This window comes from Rhinolophus ferrumequinum, chromosome 6 (genome assembly GCF_004115265.2).
Source record: "Rhinolophus ferrumequinum isolate MPI-CBG mRhiFer1 chromosome 6, mRhiFer1_v1.p, whole genome shotgun sequence".
Lineage (NCBI taxonomy): Eukaryota > Metazoa > Chordata > Mammalia > Chiroptera > Rhinolophidae > Rhinolophus > Rhinolophus ferrumequinum.
In genome coordinates this window covers 2,933,574-2,958,974 of record NC_046289.1, presented here as the reverse complement: position 1 = coordinate 2,958,974, position 25,401 = coordinate 2,933,574, and the positions used below count along the sequence as shown (strand labels likewise).

The window sequence follows — 25,401 nt, the reverse complement described above, 5'->3', positions numbered from 1 at the left end:
CCAAATGTCTGCAGACGTTGCCAGATGTCCTTTGGGGTGGGGGGAAATCACCCCCATTTGAGAATCATTGGTTTAGAGAGCTTGAGCCAAGGTCACACAAAGTCTGCACATAAACCTGAGTCTTCTCATTCCAAATTTCCCATTCTTCCCTGATACAGTTATTCTCCACTTAAGGTCCCTCGAGAGCACCCCCACCCTCTCTGGCTCCCTGGCCCTCTGGCTCCAGGCCGTTAGACCAATGGGAGGCACTGGTGAGAGAGAGGGGGAAGGAGGAGAGAAAGGGAGGGGCTGTGAGATGTGACTTTGGGGTGTTTCCTTGGATCCTCAGAACTGAACAGCACCTCACATGAAATCACTGTCCACTGGACTTAATGAGCACTTGCTATGTGCCTGGCACTGTTCAGCACTCCTCATATGGGTATTTCATGTCAGTGTAATCTGAGTTACACTTACTCCCTCCAACTCCTCCACCCCAAATCTGCAGGCACGTTTGAATGGTGCCCAGTTCAGTGAGAAATGTGTTTGATGACATGTCAATGGAAATGAAGAGAGGAAAGGTGGGGGAGTAGACGAGTTGAACTTCCAGGGCAGGGAAGGCCTCAGGGGTGACCGTGAAGAAGTTACTGCCCAAGCGAGTTCATGGGCAGCCCCTCTCCAGGAGAGGTGAGCAGCAGGGGCTGGGAGCCTGGTGGGGCTGGTGATGTGGACAGAGAAGGGGGTCTTGTAAGCACTCCCCAGGCTGAGGGGCAGACAACAGCCTAAGAGAAAAAGCAGGAGGCCAGAGAAGTCTGAGATATGGGCCAAACCACAAGCAGCAGTGGAATCAATTTCTTTCACAGACGCCAGACACCGGGAAACACACAATGCCCAAGACAGGCTGGTGTACAGAGAGACCGGAGAGGGGCATTCTGGGTGGAGGAGACCACAGCTGCAGCATAGCAAGCGGGGCTGGGTTTGAAGTGGCCCCAGAAGAGACTGTGAGAGCAGGGCAGCTGTGTCACAGGCACCTTTGAAGACAAGCGCGTGGGAAGAGCTGCTGAGGGTAGATGCAGGAAGGGTACCACGGCTGATGAGGGTCGGGGCCCGTCTTCTCTCTGCCCTACTTTGATGTACCACTTCTGCTGCCCAGAGTGAAGCACCAGACTCTGGGGCTGTGGCTGTGGCTGCAGTGCAGCCAAGGACCTAGGTCCTCTGGGGACTTCTCTGATCCCCCAGAGACCTCAGAGGTGTACACGAAGTCATCCACTGTACAGAAAAGATGAACATAGAAAAAACATTGCTAGGTCACTGGGGGCCATCTCAGAAAAGTGTTCCAGAAGGGTGGGTGTCTGAAGAAGAGGAGTTTTGTGTGCCATGGGCAGTGCCTTTAGGAATGTGGCAGGCGGGGCATCTCAGAAGAGGTAGCCCTCAGGCACATGTGCACACGCTCACACACACAGGAGTATGAACACACACAATTTCCATATTCCACTAGAGCCTATTCCGTATCCTTCTTTTGACACCTATCTTTATGTTCCTGTAAAGGTCACAGCGGCCAGGACACTGCACCATACCCAGGGTCCCCTGTGAACGTTCCATAACTAATCGTGGTTATGGGATAGCCCTACTGTGGGCACATGAAAACCAGTTCAATGACCAGTGAGGAACACGTGTGCCAGGCTATGGTGTTGGCTCCAATTTCTCTGGTTAGTATGGTTTCAAGGTAACGAGGCAGCTTTTCTGGTATCTTGCCCCTACACTTGCCCCCAAACTCTAATTGAATTGATAAATACCTAACCTGACATGCACTGACACTATCCTATCAGATCCATATTGTCATTTGCCACCTAGGACACCTCTACTGGCATGTGGCAGACATAGCTCCAACTCAACACATACCAAAACCGAAATCACGGTCCCTCAAAATGCGCTCCCTGCTGTGTGCCTTCCTCATCCCTGTGCAGCCCCAACTACACAGGTATTAGCCTGGATTCGGGTTCGCTCCCGCCGAGCAAGTCTGCCTCCTGGATGTTTGTGATCCTCCTGTTACTGCCATAGAGACGCCTCACCTGCCCACACGTGGACGGTAACTAGATCCTGGATGTTCTCCTGGCCTCCTACCTTCACCCCACCCCCAACATTCCTGCTACAGATGTCTTCTAAAGGGCAAACGTGAGCATGTCACTCACCAGTTTAATATCCTTCAGTGACCCTGAATTACATGCTAAATTACAACCAGAAAGAAGTCCAATGCCTTGGGAAGGTCTCGTAGAGGCCTTTGCTCCCATCTCCGGCCGCAACAAAATCCTTCTGTGCTATTTCCTGCTTCCAACCCAGACCACCCTCACCCCAGTCCCTGTAGACTTGCCACACGTCATGTCCTTCTGGCTGCTGGTTTTGTTTCCACCAAGGATGCAGAGCACTTGAGGACAAGGGTAGTGTCTTGTTCACCACGATCCCCGCACACACAGCGGGCATGCAACAAATGTCTGCTAGGGTGCAACACTGTATCAGGGGCTGTGATCCAAGGGTACTGGAGGCATAGACTTGTCTTGGAGAAGCTCCCAGCCCGCTTAGAGCTCCATGGTTGTACTGTTTTAGAACTACTCCTTTTTGATAAGGATTTATGCTGGATTTATTAAATTGATAGCATCTATTTTATTTTTAAAATAAAAAGTTACTAAATTAACTAGGGGCACTGCTCTACCCCTCATAGTTTAACTATTTGTTTTGGAAAAACTATTAAGCTACTTAAAAGACTAGTCTAAAACCGTTTCTTCTGCACATATAGCTGTTGGAGGCTGTGCCATTTACTTGCAGTCATTTGTCTAAAAGTGCACATCCAGATACCTGCAGGCAGAACTTACTTTCAGGACCTCCCACGACACTCCTCACTTTAGACCTTTTTTTCTCTTCTTCTTTTAGCTTTCCCAACACAGAATAACCGAAAATGCTCTGCCTGGCAACTTTCAGAAACTGAAAACCGGAGCCTAAGACAAAGTGCCCAGTTATGATCCAGAAACTTAATCATCACGGTGAGGCACCGCTTCTCACACGTGAAATCCGTTCACTCCTGGAGTCTTACTACCTCAGCTATGTTTTCATCTCCATGCCTGTCATCAGAGTCTCCAACAGGTTTTGACACTAGACTGTGGAAGTAGTCTGGGTATCGAAATTAACCTTCTTCCCTTAGTAAACTCATCTCCCCAGAGCTATTAGTGAGATAACAAATCGCGTGACTACTGGTTATAATGCAGAGACTTCCTCAAATGGTTTATGATCAAGCCAATGGGAAGAATAAAATAAAACCCCATTCGCGCTGGGACCTCGGGGCGGGGTCTCGGTGAGCGGGGCGGGCATCGGCGGGCGGGGCCTACGATGGAGGGGGCGGGGCGGGCACCAGTGGGCGGGGCCTAACGAGGCGCCGCGAAACCGCCGCCCCCAGACTTCCTAGTCACCCCCATGCGCTAGAGCGCGGGCGCTTTCAAGTTCGGCAAGCACCGCAGTGGCGAGGGGGCGAGGCCGGGAGGCCGCCGTTCGCCCCGGGCCGCGTCCGGCCGGCTGCAGAACTTGTTGCCAGCCGTTTGAAAAGTGCCTTTTCCGTGTGTCTCCCTTGCACCCTGCTGTCTCCGTCCCGCACCTCCACCGCGGGCACCGGACCGTCGCCGCAGTTGCAGCCCCACGCTCCCTCCCCAGACTCGCCTGAATTCTCCCGGCCGGCCGCTCGCCGCAGCCGACGACCCTGCCGCACGGCCTGTGGATTCCAGCAAGAGCGCGGCGTGGGAACGAGAGTGGGACGAGGCCCAGCGCCGGAGGCGGGGATGCGGAAGAGCGTTAGGGCACGTGAGGGCGTCTGGGCCAATGGTAGGGCGCCTGGCGGCGGAGGGGCGGGATCTGCGCGGGGGCAGGGCGGGGAGCGGGGCTGGGAGGCGGGCGGGGGGAGGGGAGGAGAGCGGAGGGGCGGAGCGGGGCGGGGAGGGCCGGGGAGAGACGCCGCCGCTGCCGCTGCCGCTGCCGCCGCCGCGGCTGCCGCAGCCTCTGGGAACCTGGAAAAGGGGAAGCGCGAGCCAGCGAACGGCTCAGTCCCCGGGCGGCTGCGGCAGCGACGGCGGCGGCCGGGAGGGCGCGACGGCCGGGGCGGGGGCGCTGCTGCTGCGGGGGGCCGGCGGCGGGGGCGGCCCGCACCAGCCATGCCGAATAAAAACAAGAAGGAGAAAGTGAGTCAGGGCCCGGGCGGGCCGGCGGGGAGGCCGGCGGGGACCTGCCCAGGAGCCGGGCGCGGCGGGGTCGGGGTCCTGCGCCCGGACCTGCGGCCCCGACGCCGGGGTCCTGAGGGCACCAGGGCGCCGCTCCGCCTGCTCCCGGAATGGGGGGCGGCCCGGTCTGGGCGGGGGTCCTGACTGCGGCGTGGGCGCCCGGGCAGTGCGCGCGGTGGGCGTGAGGGGCAGGTGCAGCCGCCGAGGTGGTTGACCAGCCTCGCAGAGCCTGGGAAGGGGCTTCAGGGGTGGGGGCCGCAGACGTAGGCGGGACCCGGCCCGGAAGAAAGGGAGCGAGCGAGTGCACCCCGCTTGATGTTTGTGAAGAGTCGTCTGCTCTGCAAAGGGACCCATTGAGGCTCTGTTACCGGGGTGGCGGCGGCGATGGCTCCGGGTGCTGCGTTTGCGGGGGCGTGTTTGTGCTTCAGGCAGGGCTCTGGGACCACCTCGGGGATCCCCGCTCTCAGGGTTTCGGGGGGATGTGGGTCTTCAAAATGCTGCGAGCACTGTGTACATTTGCGTTTATCTGTTTTTGCTTAAAGTTTTCAACTTCAAACACAGATAAAACGAGGGGAATCTGGATGGTGGGGGGCAGGGTGGCGTCTATCTTAGTTACATCTCTAAACAATATGATATAGGGTTTGATGGTATTGATTAAAACTGTCGTTAAGTCCTGGTTAAATTGTATAACTCAATTTTAAAACTGCATTTTGATTTATCTGTTGTTGAGCAGTCTAAAATTTGAGAAGCCTAATTGATTCTGCTTGATATTTCCCAGGAATTGCCAAAAGCAGGGAAAAGTGGAAAAAGTTCAAAAGAAGGACAAGACGTAATTGAACCAGAGGTAACTGTTCTCAAACGCTCACTTCCCGCTTGTTTATAAACAGCTCTTAACTTAGGATAGAAAAACGGAGGCTGATAAAATCTAGGGTTTTGTAATGTTTCCCTATATGAGATTTCCCCCCAGTGTCTTTCATAGCCCTCAATTTTAGTTATTTAGGTTTTTATAATGCTTTGGTAAAATATGAATGTTTCTATGAATATTATGCGTATCTGTGCTGCTGGGATTTTAAAATTCACCCTTACCCCACCCCCATTGCTCCCCCACCCCACCCACATCTAGCAGCGGTCCTGTAGAGACTGGTTGGTTCCACAGCATCTGTCTCAGCTGGACTTTTTCATGTTCCTTTTAGCTTTCCATCCTCCCACTTCCTTCCTTTGTAAGTGGCCAAGGTCCCTCTCTCCTGGGCTTATCTCCTCCTTCCACCGCCGTAGCTTTCCTCAGTGCTGTCTTTGCTGCTGGTTTTCTGGGCCACCTCCTTTTCTCTGTTGATGTCTGGTCCCCTTTAGTCTCTTTCCCCAATAGTGTTGGTATATTTTGGTTTATCTAGTTCGGGTATTTCTGTACAGTCTTCCATCCTCTTTCGCATTTTCTCTTTGTCTGCATTTGCCAATTCTGACTTCTTTTGCTTCTTGACTTTGGGCTCATTGGGTAACAGCTGCAATGCCCGGTGAAGATTGTGTTGACGTGGTGGGGTCGTGGCAGTCTCTTGACACCCTTGTGCTTTGAGAGCATTTGCAGAGCCAGCCTTTGGCGTTGCCTTTTCTTCCTTGTGACTACTTGTTGAACTGGAGCACATCGGGCTAAGGGTCCAGGAGTGGTGTGGACCCAGGCAGAGCTAATAGGCCCTTTTGAAACATTAGGAGCAGAGAAGCTGCTCAGTGTCCTAGTTCTCCAGGGCTGGATCGTGGAGGTCTCTGGTCTTATCACAGATGACATTAATTTGCAGGTGTCAGACCCCTTCCTATGTAAGCCAAATTAGGATGGTTCATTTCTGCGTGGCCATTATCTGCAGTAGCCTTTTTTTTTTTTTTTTTTGCCCCAGGTAATCTTTTCCTTATCAGTTGGTGCATTCTAAGCTTCCCTCCTCTTGGTAGGTGATTTATTCCAGCAAATGTGTTGCTCTCCCCAAAACAAAAAGTAGAAATCCAAACGGTTCCTTAACTGTCAATATTAGGGATGATTTGTGCCAATCTTTCCCTGCCCTTTCTTTATAGCAGACAATCGAATTTTACTGTCATTCTTGTATTTGATTTGCTTATTTGTCTAAATTGCTTACTTCCGTGTCAATTTAGATTAAATTGATTTAAATGAAATTTAGTCTCTCTGGAAGAGTGTATACTTTTTCTTTTCTCTTTTTAATTTGTTGATCTTTCATTAAAACTGCTAGACGTCCTTCCTAGTGCTCCCCAAATCTTTCTTGCTCACGTACCTGTGTCCTCTCACTTGTTAGTGTCCCAAAGAAGTCTCAATGAGTATGGTTCATTTATTCCTGTTTTAGCAGAAAGAACCCGGCTGAAAGGATGGAAAAGATTAAGTTTGAACCTGAAAAAAATCCATCAATAACTGAAAGATACCAAAACCACTAATAATGTAAATTACGTGTTTTTAAGGTGGATTGGGTTCCTAGAGTGTCAATTGCTTACGACCCTTTGAAGTGTGGCCTGCAGTGTCTGAATGTGATGCCCCAGTTGTCTTTTTGTATTTTTTCTAGCGCTACTAAGAGCTGGAGCTACAGAGCTTGAAATTACCACTGAAAAATACTGAAATGTGGGCCCTTCACTACTTCCTCCTAAGGATACCAGAGGCAACATGGCATGTTAAGCATGACACTGGCAGATGACCGTGTAAATTATTTTGCAGGAATACAAATTAAGGCTCTGCAGTTCACTTGAACTTTGAGTTGAACCTTACTTTTTTATTGTTGTTTTTCTCTTCTCAGTCTTCATTTCACTTCTTCACTTCTGGTTCCACCCACTTACCAAACATGATTGACTCAGGCAGGTGAATTAAACCATTATTGCACACTCTTTTTCTCTCCTTTTCTCAGTGTTACCCTGAACTTGTGAATATTTTAACCTGAACAATTCAAATTGGCTTGCTATTCCCATGATGCTTTTCAGACCTTTTTAGTATCACCTCCCCCTCACAGCCATCATTTGCTCAGGTTACCCTGTGAAGTCACCTCTGTCAGGATGGTCACCACATTCTGGGCTGCCCAACCTGAGAGTACAGGTGCCCGTCTAGGGCGGAGTGACCAGGTGTGGGAAATGATCCCAAGAGAACACGTTCGGGAACGTGGCCTACTCTACGTGACTTACTACACGACTTCAGGTGTGGGAAGGTCCTGGCACTCCAGTGCTGGCTGGCTGCACTCAGCCTTCCAGAGAACAGCAGCCAGCCGTGTGCACTGCCCACCGTTTTTCAGTTCGAACAAGATATGTTGGTGGCCTGGGTTTTTTAGTGAGGAAGAGACGGAGTCCTGCCATGAGGGTAGTAAAGGAGAGAGTGGTGAAGGAGAAAGCATTTAGCATAGTGATAAATGTGCTAACCCCTGATGGCCTCAACAATGTCACTTAACATCTGCGGCCCTGTTTCCTCATCTCTAAACTGACTCGGTGAGTTTCAGACTCGGCCATTTTTAACCATATGGGATAGATGAGGTGCGACCCCTCAATTAAGAAGTTTTTCCTGCAGGATGTGTAGCAGGATATATCTTTCAATGTAACAAAATACTGTTAAAGGTCATAACTGCTACTGTGCAACTTTTGCTTTTTTCTAGGAATTTTTGCTCCTTGCATGATGTGTACTGGTATATTTTTCTTTTCTTATTTTCTCTTTCAAATAGAATGTTTACTTTGACTTGCTTGTCCACATGTGTCCTGGAAATAAAAGTTTCTGCCCAGTGCTTACTGCTGGTTTATTTCGTGGCACGCTTTTAAGGGGTGAGGCCCCGATGGGCTCACGGGCCACTTGAAGTGGGACATGAAGATTGACGAGGAAACTCATCTTTGAGCAGCTGTTCTCGGTGTAACACACAGATCTGTTACATCTTATGACCATTTAGAATCTTAAATTGCTCATAGAGTCCTAAAGCCCATTTTGGAAGATCGGACCATGTGATGGTGTTTTTTGTTTTTTAATTTGTGTACTGTGTCCGGAGTCACATATTTAAAAAGTGTTAATGCTTTTTGTAAAGTGATTTGATTTAAGCACATTAAAGGTTGCTCTAGTGTTGTTCTTCGGTCATGCATTTGACATATCCTACCTTGGCTTAGTTTTGTTTGAAAGTCTCTATGGCAACTCTTCAATAATGTCTGTTGCTGTAAAGAGAGCCGAACAGTCCTCTCTCTAACTTGTTAGCTTATTTTGACACCTACCTTTAGTAATAACTTTTTTGTCTTTATAATCTGTCCCTTTACAATTCCCCTGCCACTCCTGCCCAGTGTCCCAGAAACGTGGGGCCAGGCCTGCTGAGGTCCCATAGGTGTAGGTGGTGGAGTCATGTTTTAGAAATTAAAACTGATATTTAAAAAATATTTATTCTCTAAATAATAATACCCACTACATGTTAAATAATTTTTATGAAAAATGTTTTCTTAAGAAAAGTTTTTTTCCTGTCTCATCACTTGTCTCTGTAGTAGGAATTTTAAGCTGAGTGAGTTGGAAGAACACAAGGGAAGTCGTTTTCTGGGGAGACAGCTGTGATTATCAGCCCCAGAGAGGAGAGTCCTCGATTCCCCTCCTCCACAACACCCAACACCACTGTCTATAAGCTAATCGGGAGCTCAGGCTTTCACTGGGGGCTTCCCGTGCCACATTTCCCATCGTTCTCTCCCCAGCATTTTTCCATACAACCGTAAACTGGGCCCCAGTGAAACAGGCCCAAAGGAACAGTATTTTTTTTTTTTTTTTGAAATTCACGTGTAATTACTACGTAGGAAATGGAGTTCCCTGCTTTTAATTGCAATGTTTTGGTTCACTGTTCCTGGCCTTTCTATTTATCTCTGCTTAGAGCTGGGCGCTCAGGACAGAGGAGGCTGGCAGAGCATAATGGGGGAACTGGAAGGCATTGGAGTTGGGAGGAGCACTGGGAGCTAACTGTCCTCATGGTCATGAGCAAGCAGTTGTTCTTCCCTGAGCCGTCCCCTTTCTAGCACCTACTCCTGTCCTAGATGGACGCCTGGGCTCCCTGTGAGATCTGCTCACCGGTAGGCGGTCCAGCCCCATTGCAGCCCCGTTGTGTGTGGGGCCGGATGCTTCCCTGTGGTCCTGGGCTCTGTAGGAAGTTCACCAGCACCCTGGGCCTTCCCCAGTAGATACCAGTAGCCCCCCAATTCCTCCAGTTGTGACAACCAAAAGTTCCTCCAGACACTGCCAGATGTCTTCTGGGGGCAAATGGCCCCTGTTGAGACCACTGCGCTACAAGACCCCTCAACAAAGTATGTTTGCTTGCAAATCATGCCTGGCACATAATCGTCTGAGCATAGTATTTCCTTTACAACAGCAGTGATCAAACAGAAGGGGTATCAACACCCCTTTATAGTCTTAGAAATGAGGATCTCAAAGAGCTTTATTTAAGTGGGTTATAGCTATCCGGTATGTTTTATGTTAGAAATTGAAACTGAAAATTTTAAAATATTCGTTAATTCATCCAGTAATAATAATAACATCCATTACATGTTAATATAAATAGTATATTTTTATGAGAAATTACTGTCTACAAAAATTCGCTGAGAAAATGGCATTGCTGTGTGTTTTTGCAAATCTCTTTAACGTCTGGTTTAAGAGAAAATAGCTGGCTTCCTGAGTCTGCTCCCACATTCAGTCTCTTGATGCTGCATGTCTCGTAGCCTGTGAAAAACTGACATGATGCTTATAAAGGCAAATTGTGTTACGGTATTATCATAGAAGCAGTAGACCCCAGAAAGGCTCTAAGGGGTGTCCGCCTGGAGATCCCCAGACCACATTTTGAGAACTGTTGTAGAATCCTCTTCCCATCTTCCTTACTGCCTGTCTGAAATCCTTTCATCCTTTTAGCTCCAACTCAAGTCCGTTTATTCTGAAGTTTAAGGGAAGCTTTTTCTCACCATCTTGGACCAAATTTTTTGTATCTTTTAAATTTGAGTAGCAATCATTTGCTCTACCAATTATCATTTGTACTGCCTGGGACCACCTTTATTTACCTGTGGTTAGCCTCCCTAACTAGATCAAGTCCTTGAGACAGCAGTTTAACTTGCTGTTTCTTTGCACTTGCCATTTACGTGAGGTCCTGGAGTCGAGAAATATTTGGTGGATTTTGGTGGATTTTAGGAATCTTTGGGAAGAAGGAGAGCTTTGGATCAATTATCTTCTGATTTTTCTGATACTGTAAATTAGAACAAAAATCTCTCATTAAGAGGCTTATAGCCTTTTTATCCTCTAAGAATGTTTTAATGCAGTTTTCATTCATTATAATTTGTTTTGAATAGCATTCTACTAAAGCAGAAGATTGTGGTACTTGGGTCTTTTTCTAATGTCCGTTGAGAGTTTTAAGAAGAGCGTTTTGGTTTTGGTTTTAGTTTGCTTTTACATAACACCAGAGGTCTGGCAAAAAGTATAGTCTCCTAAGATCTTACTTTAATTAAAGCATTTCAAAATGGGGTTTCCACTTAAATATAAGATTTCCAATATGATCTTCAGTGCTTTATATTTTTTATTTTAAATTTATTTTGGGAATTTTTCTCAGAACATACATATATATTTTTAACATTTAATAAGTTATATATAGAGAGAGAGAGAAAGAGAGAGAGAGAGATTGAGTTTGAGCATCTCACGCTCTGCAAGCACTGCAGAAGGTGAAAAGAATGACATTGTCTTCACTTGTTAGGAATGTCAGTGTTGGCTGCTTCTGTTCATTGTGAAGTGTCATGCCTGTTGCTTGTGGACATTCAGTCGACTTGGGAGGAGCTAGGCCCCCCATTCAGTCAAACCCTCGGCCGCTGAATACATGGAACAAGATGGAGCACATTTAGCATAATGAGCCAACTGGAGGGAATCAGATGCTTGAAAGCATCTGAGCAAACACAGGATCACCATTAGATGATGGAGTTCCAGAAAGCCAGCCGATAAGATCATCAGTATTCCTTTTCTTCCTCAATAAAAGCTCCAGTACACGTTATGTCATTCCAGAAGGAGTTCATCAAGCCAACCACGTGAAATAACCTAGTTTCCCGGTTCATGACGGAGGTGCAGAGTTCGTATGTTAGAGCAGCTGCAGAGTGAACGTGAGCCTGCAGCCCTGCGTGTAACGGTCGAGAAGCTCCCGCCTGCATCTGGCGGGGCAGGGGGAGTCAGTCTGCCACCAGCATGAATCATGGTGACGGGAATTTCATCTGAAAGATTTCGGCTGTCAAGTCTCCAGGGCTCCCTCAAACACCGGTACCCGCCAAGGTCAGGGCGCGTGGTGTTTGGTCGGCACAGGCACAGCGTCGTAGGTAGTTGTCTTGCCTTCTGCCCCCTTAGTGTGTGTGCCGCAGGCTCCCTGCTTCCTGGTCAGGTCAGAGAACAGCCGCTGCAGGAAGTGCCGCTTCCCAAACCCAAACCATTCGCCATCTTCGTTTTCTCCACCTGGGGGAGCCAGAGAACAAGCCTAGGAATTAAACTTGGGTTGGGTGGGATGTTTGATTGCTTTGAGGACCTTGGATTTTCCTTCATCGTGAGTATTTTTTTTAAGATGAGGTTTAGCATGGCTCTGAAGGGTGTTGGCTCTGACCTAATGCCGTTTTTGCCCACTGGGACTGTCAGAGTACCTGTAGCTCTGAGGTGTTAGACCTGTGCTGTCCGAGATTTAGCCAGTAGCCAAGTATATGTATTTAAATGACTGAAAATCACATGCAATGTAGAAATTCAGCTCCTCAGCCACAGTAGCCACATTTCAAGTGCTCAGGAGCACGTGTGGCTAGTGGCTCTGCTCTCGGACAGCAGATACACGACAGTTCCTGCTTCACAGAGAGTTCTGTCCGACAGGGCTCCTTAGACCCTAGCAGCATTTTCCAAAATATTTCAAATGTGAGTGTATTTGACTTAATTTAACTTTGTTAGTTTTCACTTTTTTAAATATGAAATATCAAATTTGAGATTACATTTAAAGGAAAAGAAGTCATATGTTAATAAATTGGCAAAGGAGAAGGAAGTGGATAAAATTAGAGAAAAGAGGAGGGTGACAGACAAGGGAATTTGGTGGTGAGATGGGAAGGAGGGCCTGTCACTATTTGGTCCGGGACCACCTTCGTTTTAAAGACCTGACACAGGCAAGGATTGGCCATTCCCATAGGCCTGGGGACCCTCGGAAAGCACTGTCCTTGATTTCATTTTTAGATGTTTTGTCTATCAAAACACACATGGTTAAAAAATAAAATGATACGAAACCCTATAATTTCCCATTTCACCTAAATCCCTCTCAGCCCCGCATGGCAGAGCAAACCTCTTTGGACTGTTGTGCTGGTTTCCCACGGTCCAGACCTACGGGAAGCAGTGTTGTGTGGCAGAGGGCGGGTTCTGCGGTAAGACCTGCTCCCTGCATTGACCTTTCTGTCTCCGTCATTTTCCTCCCTTCATCCTGGCTGTTCTCTTTCACGTTGCAGGCTTCTTTCCAGTTGATTCATTCACTCATGGTCACCCAGCAGGTACGTCCTGAGATCCAGCTGTGTGCTAAGCACCATCATGGGTGCTGGGGATTCGGCACGGGACACAGAAGGGTCCCTGCCCTCATGCAGTTTGCTTTCCGTGAGTGCTGTGTTTCTAAGGGGCACCGATGACGTGGTGTGAGAGCGCCTCACACTTTGCAGAGCAGGGGCCTTGGGGTTCTTGATGCCTGTGGCACCCTGTGGTTGTGTTACCAAACTGTACTCACACATTTCCAGACACCCCTGTGGGGCCGGACCACCTCTGGCAGCCCCTGTGCTGGAGACCTGGAGGCAGCTTCAGGTGGTCAGGGATGGTCTCACCAAGGAGATCCCATTCAAGCTGAGACCTGAATGTGAAGGAGCCAGTGGTGCAAAGATCTGAGGAAGGGCGTTCAGCCAGAGGCAGCAGCTAGTGCAGAGGCCTTGCGGCAGAAGGGAGCTGGGTGTGTCACCTGAAAGAAGGCCAGTTTGGCTGAAGAGAAGTGAGGGTGGCTCGAGCAGGAGGGATGAAGTGGGAGAGGTGGGCACAGGCAGGGTCCAGTGGGGTCTCGTCAGCAGCTGTCGGCCAGGTTTTGGATTTTTACGATGATGGGAAGCCATTGAGATATTTTGAACAGGGAGTGAGATGATCTGACTTAAGTATTTAAAAAGATCTCTGCAACACATCTCTGTGCAGGAAACAGGGGGGCAAGAATTGAAGCCGGGAGACCTAGAAGACACGGCAGTCTCGGTATGTGTCCTTGCCCGCACTTGCACAGCGGGCCGTGGGCTCTGTACCTGGGTGGGCTTGTCAGCTTGCGTCATAGGCCTAAGCTGAGAGCTGGCTCTGGTGGCTTCCGACCTAGAAAGGCCAGGATGCAGAGAACTTTGCTCTGAGCCGCCAGCTCTGACAGGAGCAGCCTTAGTTTTTCCTGGGCAGTCTGGTTTCTTTGGAGAATCTCTTTCCTCCCCTTGTGAATACGCAGTCCACCAGTACTGTGCACAATGTTCAGTGGCTATGGACAGATCATCTTGCAGACCAAGGATGAATCTCCTTCTTTGTAGCCCCACATCGTATGCCTGCCCTCGAGAGTTTCTGAGTCCTGAGCCTCTCCGGGACTCTGTGGGGTACATCACCTGCTTCTCCCTCCAGCCGCACTCCCGTTTGTGGTTTCCAGGTGGAAGTTTCCTTAGCCTTGCTGTCGGCCCTGCCTCCCGTCTGCTTTCCACTCCCCAGGCATCTGTTGAAAGCTCTTGTCCTTACGTGCACCAAAGATTCCCCTGCAGATCTTTGGTGATTGGGGGTTTTCACCTTCCTATTCCTACATGTTCCCTTGTAATGGAAGCTCGGGAGGTTTGCCAATCACTCTTAATCAGGGAACTCTCTTCTGTTCTTCCCTTGTTTTCACCTGTCAGCCAAGGATTCTTGGCCTAGGGTAGGGGTCAGGAAACTCTTTCTGTAAAGAACCAGGTAATAAGTATTTTAGGCTTTGAGGGCCACACCACTCTGCTGTTGAAGCAAGTGAGCAGCCATAGACAATATGTAAACAAATAGCCATGGCTGTATGCCAATAAAACTTTATTCACAAAACAGGCAGGGGGCCAGATTTGGCCCATGGGCCTTGGCTTGCTGACCCCTGGCCTAGTGGAGTCCAAACCAGGTTCAGAACCTAGAGAAACTCTGGCGAGAAGCTGGGCCCTGTTGCTACCCTGTAGGTCTCTGCTTGGGCTCTTACCTGAAACCAGTGTGGTTATGCTCTGTGAAAGAGGTATTCCTTTGATATTTATTACATATGCCATCCAGAAAATATCAAGAGATTTGCCCTGCCCAATTGAACAGTAAATGTATTGCATCTCGTTGTGAATTCTTAGACTTTCAGTGTTTGAATGGAAGGGAAGAGGTGATTGTTCCTTATAGTGGTCCCTTGTATGGGAAAACATCTAGAACTGGGGCCTTGTCACCAGTCCAGTTGCCTGTTTTGTTGTTTAAATGAAATAGAGTACAGAAACTTTATCGAACACCCCTATTTTTTCGCTCATTATGGGGGTGCTGTTGCCTGGCTCCATAGAAGTTTGGGGATTGTGGGTAACCACTGGGCCCTGGAACAGGCAGGCTTGATGCATCTCATGTTGGAAACTGCAGTGGGTCGCCTTTCCTGAGGGTGAAGGAGAGCCTCTAGAATGCTGTTCCCTCTGCCTTCAGAGGGGCAGCCACACACATCGGCTGCTGTGGAAGGAATAGGGAGAGGGCCTCGTACCCCTTAGGAAGACCTCGCTTTTTGCCTCTGCACCTCCCTGTGGGCCAAGCACTGTGCAATGAGGCCAAGCCCGGGCTGCGGTTTCACCTCCCTTTACAGGGTCCAGACCCACCTGGGACCGGCCACTTCCTCCCCTCCTCTAAGCCCCCACCACCCCGCAGAAGCTTCAAGGATCCCAGCGGCCCACGTTGACAGACCCACCCCCACCCGGAGTCCACACAGCTCTTCTGCAAGGAGGCCCTCTCCTGTACAGCGCCTGCTTCATTGGCATCGCTTCAGTTTGAATCTCAAACGGTGTTTCAGATCATCCCGAAGCCCCCACGTCCCACCTACAAAATGCAGTCACCTCTAAATGTGGCGGTGGGGGTGTAGCTTGCTTGCTGAGAAATCTTCAGAGGCTGCTAAGTTCCTCTGAGAGGAAAAGGGCAGGCATTTCAATTTGGGTTTGATAAATAAATACTGGTTTGATAAATAATTCCCCATCATTGAGCCAAAAATAAAGATGCTGAAGTAGGTCCCACGGTATCCTTCACGTCACTGAATGAACAGGTAAAAACAAAACTCGCCGTAACCTCCATTCCAGGAGTGACCAAAAAAGGGAGATCTAAGTCTGTTTTAGCTTTACCCACGACGAATAGCTAAACAGTATCATACTTCTGTACAAAAATTTCCTGTAACTTCAAGATAGAGAATCCGGTTTTGATTTGGTGAGGAAACACCCAAGTCAAAGCCGCACAGCTGTGTTTATGGCTCAGTGTCCCACCGACATGCGTGCCTCCTGTGTGCGGCTGAGCCTCGTGAGCAGGCGTGCCCGCTGGCACGTGGCACCTGGCATTTGCTGCAGGCGACCTAGAGAAACAGCCAGGAATGGCGGGCTGGGCACACGTGCGTTGAGTCCTCTGTCCTGCCCTGGCCCTCCCTTGCTTGTGCCCGGCACTGTCCTTGTCACTGAACCTTGACTGTTCAGAGTTGAGAAGACAGGCTCTTTCAAAGAGCTTCCAGTCTCCTGTTGGAGAGAAACCCACCATCGCAGTGTGAGAGGTCGAGAGCTACAGGCTGTATGTAGAGGTCAGCGGGGGTCACAGGACAATGAAGCTCCTGGTTCTGCCTGGTACAGTGTGTTGGGAGGGTGGGGGGGTCCCCTGAACATGAAAAGGAACAGATAAAATACTTTTCTTTAAATGCAGTAAAATACACACAACACAAAATTTACCATTAGTGACATTTAGTACGTTTACAATGTTGTGTAACCATCATTACTGTCTAGTTCCAGAACATGGTCCTCACCCCAAAAAGAAGACCCCTCCCCATTAAGCATCACTCTTCATTTCCTACCACGCCCAGCCCCTGGCCACCACTGTCCTGCCTTTTCTCTGTGGATTTGCCTGCTCTGGACGTTTCATGTAAGTGGAGCCCGTTGGGACAGCTCCTTTCACTCAGCATGTTTTCAGGGTCCGCTCATGTGTTGTAGCGTGTGTCAATACTCCATTCCTTCTTATGGGTAAATACTACTCCATTGTTTGGGTATAACGCATTTAGTTTCATCGGTTGATGGACATTTGAGTCTTTTCCATCTTCCGGTTATTGTGAGCAGTGCTGCTATGATTGTTAGTGTACAAGGTTTTGATTGGACACCTGCTTTCAGTTCTTTGGGCTATACATTTAGGAGCAGGGTTGTTGGGTCACGTAGTGATTTGAGGTTAAACTTACGGAGGAACCGCCAGACTGCTTTCCATAGTAGCTGCACTGTTCTACGTTCCACCAGTAATATAGAAGGTTCTGGTTTCTCCACATCATCCCTGTAACTTGTTCTCCGTTTTTTTAAATTATCACCACCCTAGTCCGTGTGAGATGGTACGTCGTCGTGTTTCGATTTGATTTCCCTAGTGGCCAGTGATGAGCATATCTCCCCGTGCTTGTTGGCCGTTCTGTAAGTCCTGAGTCAGCACTCCGCACCTGCACCACCGCCACCACCCCTCCTGCAAACAGTCAGAGACCCTCCTCTGACCCTGCTCCCTCCCCCGGTGTGCTGCGTGCTGCTTTGCTCCCCAACCACATTTTTGGAAGGTGCTACGGATACTCCAGGTCTTCCTGCTTCATCCTCCACCCCCTCACCAGCCCCCATGACCTCTGTGGCTTTGGTGGCTTTGGACAGGGTTGACGCTCCTTCGTCCTGAATGGCTTTCTTCCCTTAATCTCAGTGATGCCCCATCCTCACCCTGCTTCACTGGCTGTGTCTCCTCAGCCTCCTTTGTTACCCCCTCACTTTCCCTGCTCTCAGTATGCTCCTCTACTAGACGGTCTCATTCATTCCCTGACTTCAGTCACCAGTTAGATGCGTTGACTCCAAATTTACGGCTGGTCTCAGAGGACGGTTTCCTGAGCACCAGCTGTGTGGCAGCCAGACTGCTTGCTCCAGGTTCTGGGACCCAAGGTGAAGACGGCAGACGATAGGCCGCTCGCCAGTCTCCAGAGTACAGTGGGATAGACGGTAACCAAGAAAACCAAGAAGAAAGAATTTCAGCTGTTGGTTAATGTAATAAAGAAAATCAAATGAAATCGTTGTGGAAGGAGTGGGGAGAGGAGGTCATTTGAACTTGGACGTATTGGAATTGCCATATAGGTACCTCAGACTCAGCAAATTCGCAGTTGAGCTTATTTCTACCCATGTTTCTTTCCTGTCAGTGACGTGTCCCGCCACCCACCTACCTGTGTAAGCCAGCGGTCCGGGAGTTCTCACTGGTCCCCTCGTCTTCCTCACCCCACGTTCCCACTGTCAGCCGGCACCCTTGGTTTTCCCAGTTATTTATCTGCCACTGCCCTGGTCCCAGCCAATGTCCTTCTCTCTCGTCTAGACGACTAGAAAAGCCTTCTGTGGGTCCTGTGCTTCCCTCCCCCTCCTCATGTGTAGTCCACACCGAAGCCTGAGGGGACCTTAAGAAGGACAACTTCGCGTCATTGCCCCACTTAAACCCTTTCACTTGGCTTCAGGTTGCCCTTCAGATCAAGGTCAGACTCTAACCTGGGCTAGTTGGCTCTGAGGGCACCTGCGGCCACTCCAGCCTCACCCTGTGCCGGCTGGGCTGTCTCTGCTGCGGTCATGCTGAGCCCCTCGGGCTGTCAGTGACGCTTCCAGATGCTTCTCCACACACACACTGCTCCTCTCTGAGACACACACACACATACTCTGCTCCTCTCTCACACACAATGCACACACACACCCCGCACCCCAGCCCCCTTCTCACACTCTCAGAGAAGTCTTCTGACCTTTCAGGTTCCTCGGTCTCCTGTCAGGTAGTAGGCAGCCCTGTGTTTTTCTCAGAACTGGACAGTGTGGTGTCCAAGCAGACGGGCCTGCCCCCCGCTGCTGACAGTCCTGTTAGGTAGAGATGTGTGCCTCCTAACAAGTGAATGTAAAGTTATAGCCATGCCGGTCACAGGAGACAAGCATGGGCTGAGATCACGTGGCAGGACACAGCTGACGGGGGCGGCCTCATGCCATCTGAACAGGGAGTGGGGTCGGAGCCAGCAGAGGCTGGGCCAGCGCCTCGGGGCTCTGCAGACACTATTAAGGTAGAGGGCGGTGAGCCCTGGAAGGGCACTGCAGTGGGTCGTCTTTTCTAGAAGCTAACTGCCTGCCCTGAGGAGGGCTCAGGAGGGAGGCCCAGGGGACAGGAGGCGAGGCAAGGAGTCAGCAGGTCTTAGGGTAACTTGGTTTTTCCAGCCTTATCTCAGCGTGTCCCTCCCGAGGGCTGTCAGTCCCACGGCTGTAATTGTTGGGTGGCTTCGTCACGTCACCCAGTCCTGGTGTTCCGTGCGTTGTTGGATGAGACACGTGGGCCAGGCTGTTCTGTTGGGGTCAGAGCAGCAGTGGGGCTCTCCTTCACCTGTGCACCCAGGTGTCCACCACAGTCATGATGTGAGCAGCACTGGATGCGGCATTACTGACAAATACAAGGCTGTGTACACTGCAGCCTGGCGGACACTTAAAACAAGTGCATACGAGGAGCGATTCGTGGCTGTGAGTAAATACTAGGGTTTCCTGGGGTCACCCAGAGGAAGCTGAGCAGAAGAGTTTTAGCTTGGGGAGTTCTGTGGAGGAGGAGAGTTATGGACGGGGTTTTTAAGGAAGAAAGACCCAGGCTTTTCCAATCAGGTAGAAAGAATGACAGGTGCCAGGCACAGGGCCCAAGAAAGCCTGTTTTGAGGAAAAGGCTGCAGACTGTGGAGAGGAACCCGTCTGTGTGCGGCAGTCTGACATCTTGGAAAACTCTTCCCGAGCTCGGTATTCCTCAGCACTTCCTTCAAAATTAAAGCAGCGCTTACTTCTGAGTAAGAATTCCAGGCAAAGATGAGAGCAGAGTCGGGCGCGGGTCTGCTGTCCTTGGCCCTGCCTGAGTGGGGACTTGGTGGGTGAGTGTTTCCTAGGACACGTTGGGTAGGCTTTTTAAGAGAGCAGATGTGCAGACACAGACTCCATTTCTTCGGGCAGACGGGATGGGGGAGGAGTGAGCACCTTCGTTGCACAAAGAATCTTTTTTTAATTAACATTTATTGGGGTGACAATGGTTAATAACATGACATAGGTTTCAAGTGTACAATCTGTGACACGTCATCTATGTATCACATTGAAGTTCACCACCCAGACTCAGCTCTCCTTCCATTACCATATATTTGACATTGCACAAAAAATCTTGATGGTCCACACTCATTGTTGCACCTGTCAGCTGTCACTGCTGGGGGCTCCGAGCACAGCTGATCCACAGGGCTCCCTGGGCGAGCTGGCCCCTTAGGCCTAATCGGATGACGGGGGACCCCCGCTCTGCTGCGTGCGCCCTCAAGCACCCACCCACCTCTGCTTGAGTCTTTGCACTGCCACTCAGCTTGCATGCTGGCTGCACAGTTGTTGCGATGTGGTCTGGAGAGGAGAGCTAGAAGAAGAGTGCTTCCTGAGGCTCCAGGGAAAGACGCTTTTTCTGGAGCCTTTCCTGACTTTGGAGGCTAAGTAGGGAGCTAGCAGGGAAAACCTGTCACTTGCAAGGTGGTCCGAGATACTAGTTTCCTATTGCTGCTGCTGCACAAATGACCACAAACTTAGTGGCTAAAAGAACATAAACTTATTATCTTACAGTTCTAGAGGTCAGAAGCCCAACATGGGGCTGAGATTAAGGTGTTGGCACAGCTAGTTCCTTTTGGATGCTCCAGAGAGAATCTGTTTCCCACCTAGAGGCACCTGCACTCCTTGGTGCGCAGCCCCTCCTCCATCTTCAAAGCCAGAAGTGTAGCATCTTCCAGTCTCTCTCTGACCTCTGCTTGTCATCCCATTGCCTTCTCTTGTAAAGACCTGTGTGACGGCATGGGACTACCCCTGGTAACCCAGGGTCACCTGCCATCGCAGGAGCCTTCACCCTATCACACCTGCAAAGTCCCATTGGCCAAGGAAGGATACATAATCACCGTGCCAGGGGTTAGGATGTGAACGTCTTTGAAGGGTCATTGTCATCAGCCTACATATATATCAGCCTAAATGATAAATATACGATAGGAGCCAAAAGTTTGAAAGAGGATAAAACATTGGGTAGGTCTGCGAATCTCTCGAAATCTAGTGTAAGTAGAGGCGGGGTAGAACCTCAGACTCCAGCAACTACCATGTTTCCCCGAAAATAAGACCTAACCGGAAAATAAGCCCTAGCATGATTTTTCAGGAGGATATCCCCTGAACATAAGCCCTAATGCGTCTTTTGGAGCAAAACTTAATATAAGACCCGGTCTTATTTTCGGGGAAACACGGTATAAGGAATCATGGCGTTCACAGTAGCGTGGAGGAGACAGTCCCAGAGTAGAAGTTTTATATGTTTTTCCGTATTCTAATGGCGCTATAGAATCAAATCATTTAACGTTTTCCTTTGGTTTTGTTTTTATTTTGGAAACAGATTCCCAGCAGGAAAAACAGCCTCTTATCTGCCCCAGCTTCAGCATCTAGTAAAGTGAAAGTGCAGATTCCTCCGTCCGTGGTGAAGAGAGACAAACGGCAGAATTCCTCCAGGTTTAGCGCCAGCAATAATAGAGAACTTCAAAAACTACCATCTTTAAAAGGTAACTTTTATTATTTGTCTTTTAAAGTTAAACTTTGCCTACTTAGGGAGAAGGAGGAACGTTCTCATAGTTGGCTAGCTTTTTATACCTTTGCTGTGTTTATATTCTGCAGGATCACCTTTTCTTCTTTTGATTTTGTTTAGATTGAATGCCATTAAGTTATTTACTCAACTAATATTTCAAACTCCAGAGCTCTTTAAGATAAAAAATCTAATCATAAATGTATTACTGGTGTAATACACTAAAAAACTAAGAGGAAAGAATTAAAATCTTTTCATGCGAATCATAAGTAAGCCAGTCAGTTTTTCTTTTGAGGGATTCTTCTTTCTCATTTGTCTTACAACTCTGGCAACTCAGAAAGGAGTAATTGAGAGAACAGTGGTAGAATCTCTGGTTTTTCTGGTGTTGGAGGAGTGCTGATGAGAACCACAGTCCTTCCGGGACTTTGTCCTAAGAGTCACTGGGAATTACCTCGACCCAGGGGTTTTCCATGTGAGATGATTCAGGGAACAGTACTCTTTGCTTCGAATCCCCCCCCAAGTGGCACAGTTATCCCTTTCCAGCTGAGGGTCTCCCCTCCCTAAGAGTGTTCCTGTAGGAGATTTTGGTATTAAAGCACATGACACCCTATGAAAGGAAACAGGGTAAGGACCCCAAAGTCAAATGCTAACGTCTGAAAACCTTTCTATTTACCAAACTCTAAGAGTAGTGCAGTAAAGGAAACGTCAGGTATTTTTCCTACCTTGAAGACATAATAATAGGTCTTTTACAATTAATAAACTCAGAGTGGGAAGTTTGTCCTCTCTACATGTGTATCCCAGTGCCTTCCATTCTGCATGGCAGTGAGCAGGAGCTCAGTGCAGATGTGTGTTGGGGGGTGTGCAGGGACCTGGGGGGGTGCAGGGAGGGAGGGGTGAAGGGAGGGAGTGGGTGCAAGTAGGAAGAGGGTGCGGGGGGTGCATGGTGGAGAGATATGGAGGGACAGGCAGGGTGGATGGAGGGAGGGGTTTGTGGATTCAGGGTGCATTTCCTACGCCTGCTTGCTGGGAATCCACTCATGCAATTTCAAGAGTTTGTATGTGGCTTATATTTGGTTTAGCTTTGTGGTGGATAATTTGCATGCTAAGTTGTTTTTGAGGGGTCCCCCCTCCCAAATAGTCCATGCCTTTCTCGTGCCATTCATTCATTCAGCAAATACTGTATTGAATACCTACATAAACAGGCCCTGTTCGAGGATTGGGAGTACAGCATTAAACAAAAACAAGGGCACACAGTGCTGAGACCAGGCTCCTGTTCCAGTGGGTGGGACACTGCCAGTGAGTGGGTAAGGAATGTGTGTTCACGCCTCCGTCCAGGGCCGGGCGGACCTGGGATGTGCAGTGGAGAAGCCTTCCCAGAACCGTCACCGACCTTGGCGGGAGCTTGGCTCCTGCGGTGGGGGCCCAGTGCCCTGCCCTGGTCCACGTGTCCCGCCCGCTTCCTTTGCCTCTGTCTCCCAGAATTCCCTGCTCAATCCTCTTTCTCCAGGCCTCTGCTTTGCTGTCTGAACCTCTATTTTCTCTCTTTGTCTTTATACCAAGTAAGAATGGCATGTAGTCTTCTCACGCTGACACCAGTTTTCTCTTCCTAGAGGGAGAAATTTTCCGTTGTACAGCCACACATCCAGGAGCGTTTCACGCTGGTCAAGGAGAAGCCAGGGCCCCTCGCTGGTCTTGTTTGATCTGTCTTGGTTATTCTAAATTATCAGTAGTTCTGTAGATACGTTAAAATAATTTTGTCTAATTCAGAAAAAAATAGGAATTGATTGGAATGATGTTGAAGTTATATATAAATTTGGGGAAGATTGACACTTTTATGATACTTTTCTCCCATCTAGAAAGATGGTATATCTCCTCCATTTTTCTGGGTCTTGTTTTCCAACTTTTTATAAGATTTTATGATTTTCTTTTAAGTCTCTACTTTTTCATTAAATTTATTCCTAAGTACTTCATAGTTTTTGTTAGTTTTATAACTGGGTTATATTTTTTCCATTTCTGCTTCTAATTGGTTCTTACTAATCCAATTAAAAGTTGTTGGTTTTTTAATGTTTTCTTATTCTGCCACCTTACCAAATTTTATTATTTATCATGGTAATTTTTAAACTAGAGTCTGCATATATCGTCCTGTCATTTGTAATTTGATACTTTTATCTCTTCCAATATTTATACCAACACATACTAGTTATTTTAATTTTATTATACCGTTAGCTAGAACTAGTAAAATATAGATAACAGAGATCAGAGCAGGCTTCCGTTTTCTCCCATTTTGGTAAAAGGCTTCGGCATTTCCTTGTTTCACGTGAAATGGCTCAGTTTCTGGTGCATCGTCGCCTTTCCCCAGGGTGCTGGTGTATGAGGGCCACCTTCACATGGCCCTTCCCCACCTTCGCACGGCCAGTTCTAACTGGCTCGCGCGTGCTAGTGCACTGCTGCTGAGTTTTATCAGATGCCGCATGCTATACTCCTCGAGAGGGTAGTACAATCACTGTGTTGATAGGTTTTTCTGGTTTTGAACTATGCTTGCATGACGGGCCTAAACGTCAGCATTGTCGCCACACACGATTCCTTTCTCTGGTTTATTCTACTAACTTTCCTCATTGTCTGCCTCTGTATTTACTACGTGGAGCTAGTCTGTAGTTTTCTTCTCTTTTCACTCTCCTGTATTTTATCAAATCTAAGATGTCTTCATACTAGCATGTTGTGATCTTTCCTGGCACTGGCCTGCAGGTTTTTATGCAGCTTTGTCACGCTGCCATATGATGGCAGGGACTGTGAGATGCACCTGCCTCTCGGCAGTGACCAGGCGTGGAATAACGGGTGGTCTTGAAGTCCATGACACAAGATTAGAGGTCGACTTAATGAGGTCCGCTGGCCCTTGTGCTTTTCTCAATGAGAAATCTGTAGGTTCCTTCAGGCGGGGTCAGTTTAGAGTAGATGGTATATTAAGTCGTACATTATATTCTCTAACGACTTAATTTCTTCCACATCTGTGGTGGTGATGTCTGCTTGGGAGTTTATTATTCTTTTGTTTGTTTTCAGTATCACTCATTTTCACTTTCATCTTTAATTACTCATTCTATCTTATTTTATTATTTCCCAACTTATTAAGTTGAATACAGAGGTCACTTATTTTTAGTTTGTCTTTAATAATAAAAGAATTTAAAGCGTGTGTTCCTCTGGGTATAACTTGAGCTCCCGCCATAGATTTTCTTTTCTTTTTTCTTTCAAATCGTAGACTTTTTTTTCGAGTTTTATTGAGGCATAATTTACATAGTACAAAATAAACTCATTGTAAACACTTAGCATAATGTTTTTGAATTTCATCCATATTGAGTAGTTTGTTTCTTTTTAATGCTGAATAATCTGTTATATGAACATCCCACTTTTGTTTATCCACTCACAAATTAATAGACATTTGAGTAGGTTTTTTTGTCTAGAATGATGCTGCTGTGAGAATTCACATAAAAGTCTTTGTTTGAATATATGTATTTTCCTCTGTCTTGGATAGATACCTAGGAGTGGAATTGGTGGCTTGTGTGATAAGTTTATGTTCAGTTTCTTAAGAAACTTGCCAAACCATTTTCCAAGGCAGTTACACCATTTTACATTCCCGTGTGTGTCCACACTTTTGCCAGTACTTGTTATTGTCTGTTTCTGAGACAGCCTTTCTCATGGGTGTCTCATTATGGCTTAATGTGCGTGTCCCTAATGGCTGCAGATGTTTCGCGTCTCTTCATACCTGTTAGCTATTTGTATATCTTCTTTGGTGAAATGTCTATCAAAGCTTTGCCTGTTTTTAAATTGGCTGTCTTATTGTTGAAGTACAGTTGACCCTTGAACAGTGTGTGGGTTAGGGGCACTGACCCCCTGTGCAGTCAAAAATCCTATTATGTACTGTATTCTTACAATAAAATAAGCTAGAAAAAGAAAATTTTATTAGGGAAATCGCAAGGAAGAGAAAATGCATTTACAGTATTGATTGAAAAAAATCTGTGTAAGTGGACTTGCACAGTTCAAACCCATGTTGTTCAGGTGTCAACTAGATAACAGTTCTCTGTATAATCTGGATATGAGTCTTTTATCAGATATACGATTTGCAAATATATTCTCCCAGTTTATGTCTTCTCTTTTTCTACTCTTTGAAGCACAGAAGTTTGGAATTTTTGATGAAGTCCTAGTTATCCCATTTTTCTCTTATAGATCTTGCTTTTGGTAGAGTATCTGAGAACTCTTTGCCTTACCCAAGGTCACAAAGATTTTTTTCCCCGTGTTTTCTTCTAGGAGTTT

At 48.0% G+C, this 25,401-nt stretch overlaps 1 protein-coding gene across 3 annotated transcripts in view; it reads left to right on the top strand.

Moving 5' to 3' along the window:
- Nucleotides 1-3,466: 3,466 nt before the first annotated feature.
- Nucleotides 3,467-25,401, top strand: part of PPP2R5C (protein phosphatase 2 regulatory subunit B'gamma) — a 138,432-nt gene continuing 116,497 nt past the window's right edge. Inside the window, exons 1-3 of one of the 3 annotated variants that reach the window (XM_033109536.1) lie at nt 3,467-3,843; nt 5,014-5,079; nt 20,914-21,076. In XM_033109536.1, the coding sequence (XP_032965427.1) occupies nt 3,841-3,843; nt 5,014-5,079; nt 20,914-21,076 (232 nt within the window). In that variant the 5' untranslated portion in view covers nt 3,467-3,840. Of the gene's footprint in view, nt 3,844-4,085; nt 4,197-5,013; nt 5,080-20,913; nt 21,077-25,401 lie in introns of those variants that run through there. The other 2 variants (XM_033109534.1, XM_033109535.1) reach the window with 2 other exon arrangements.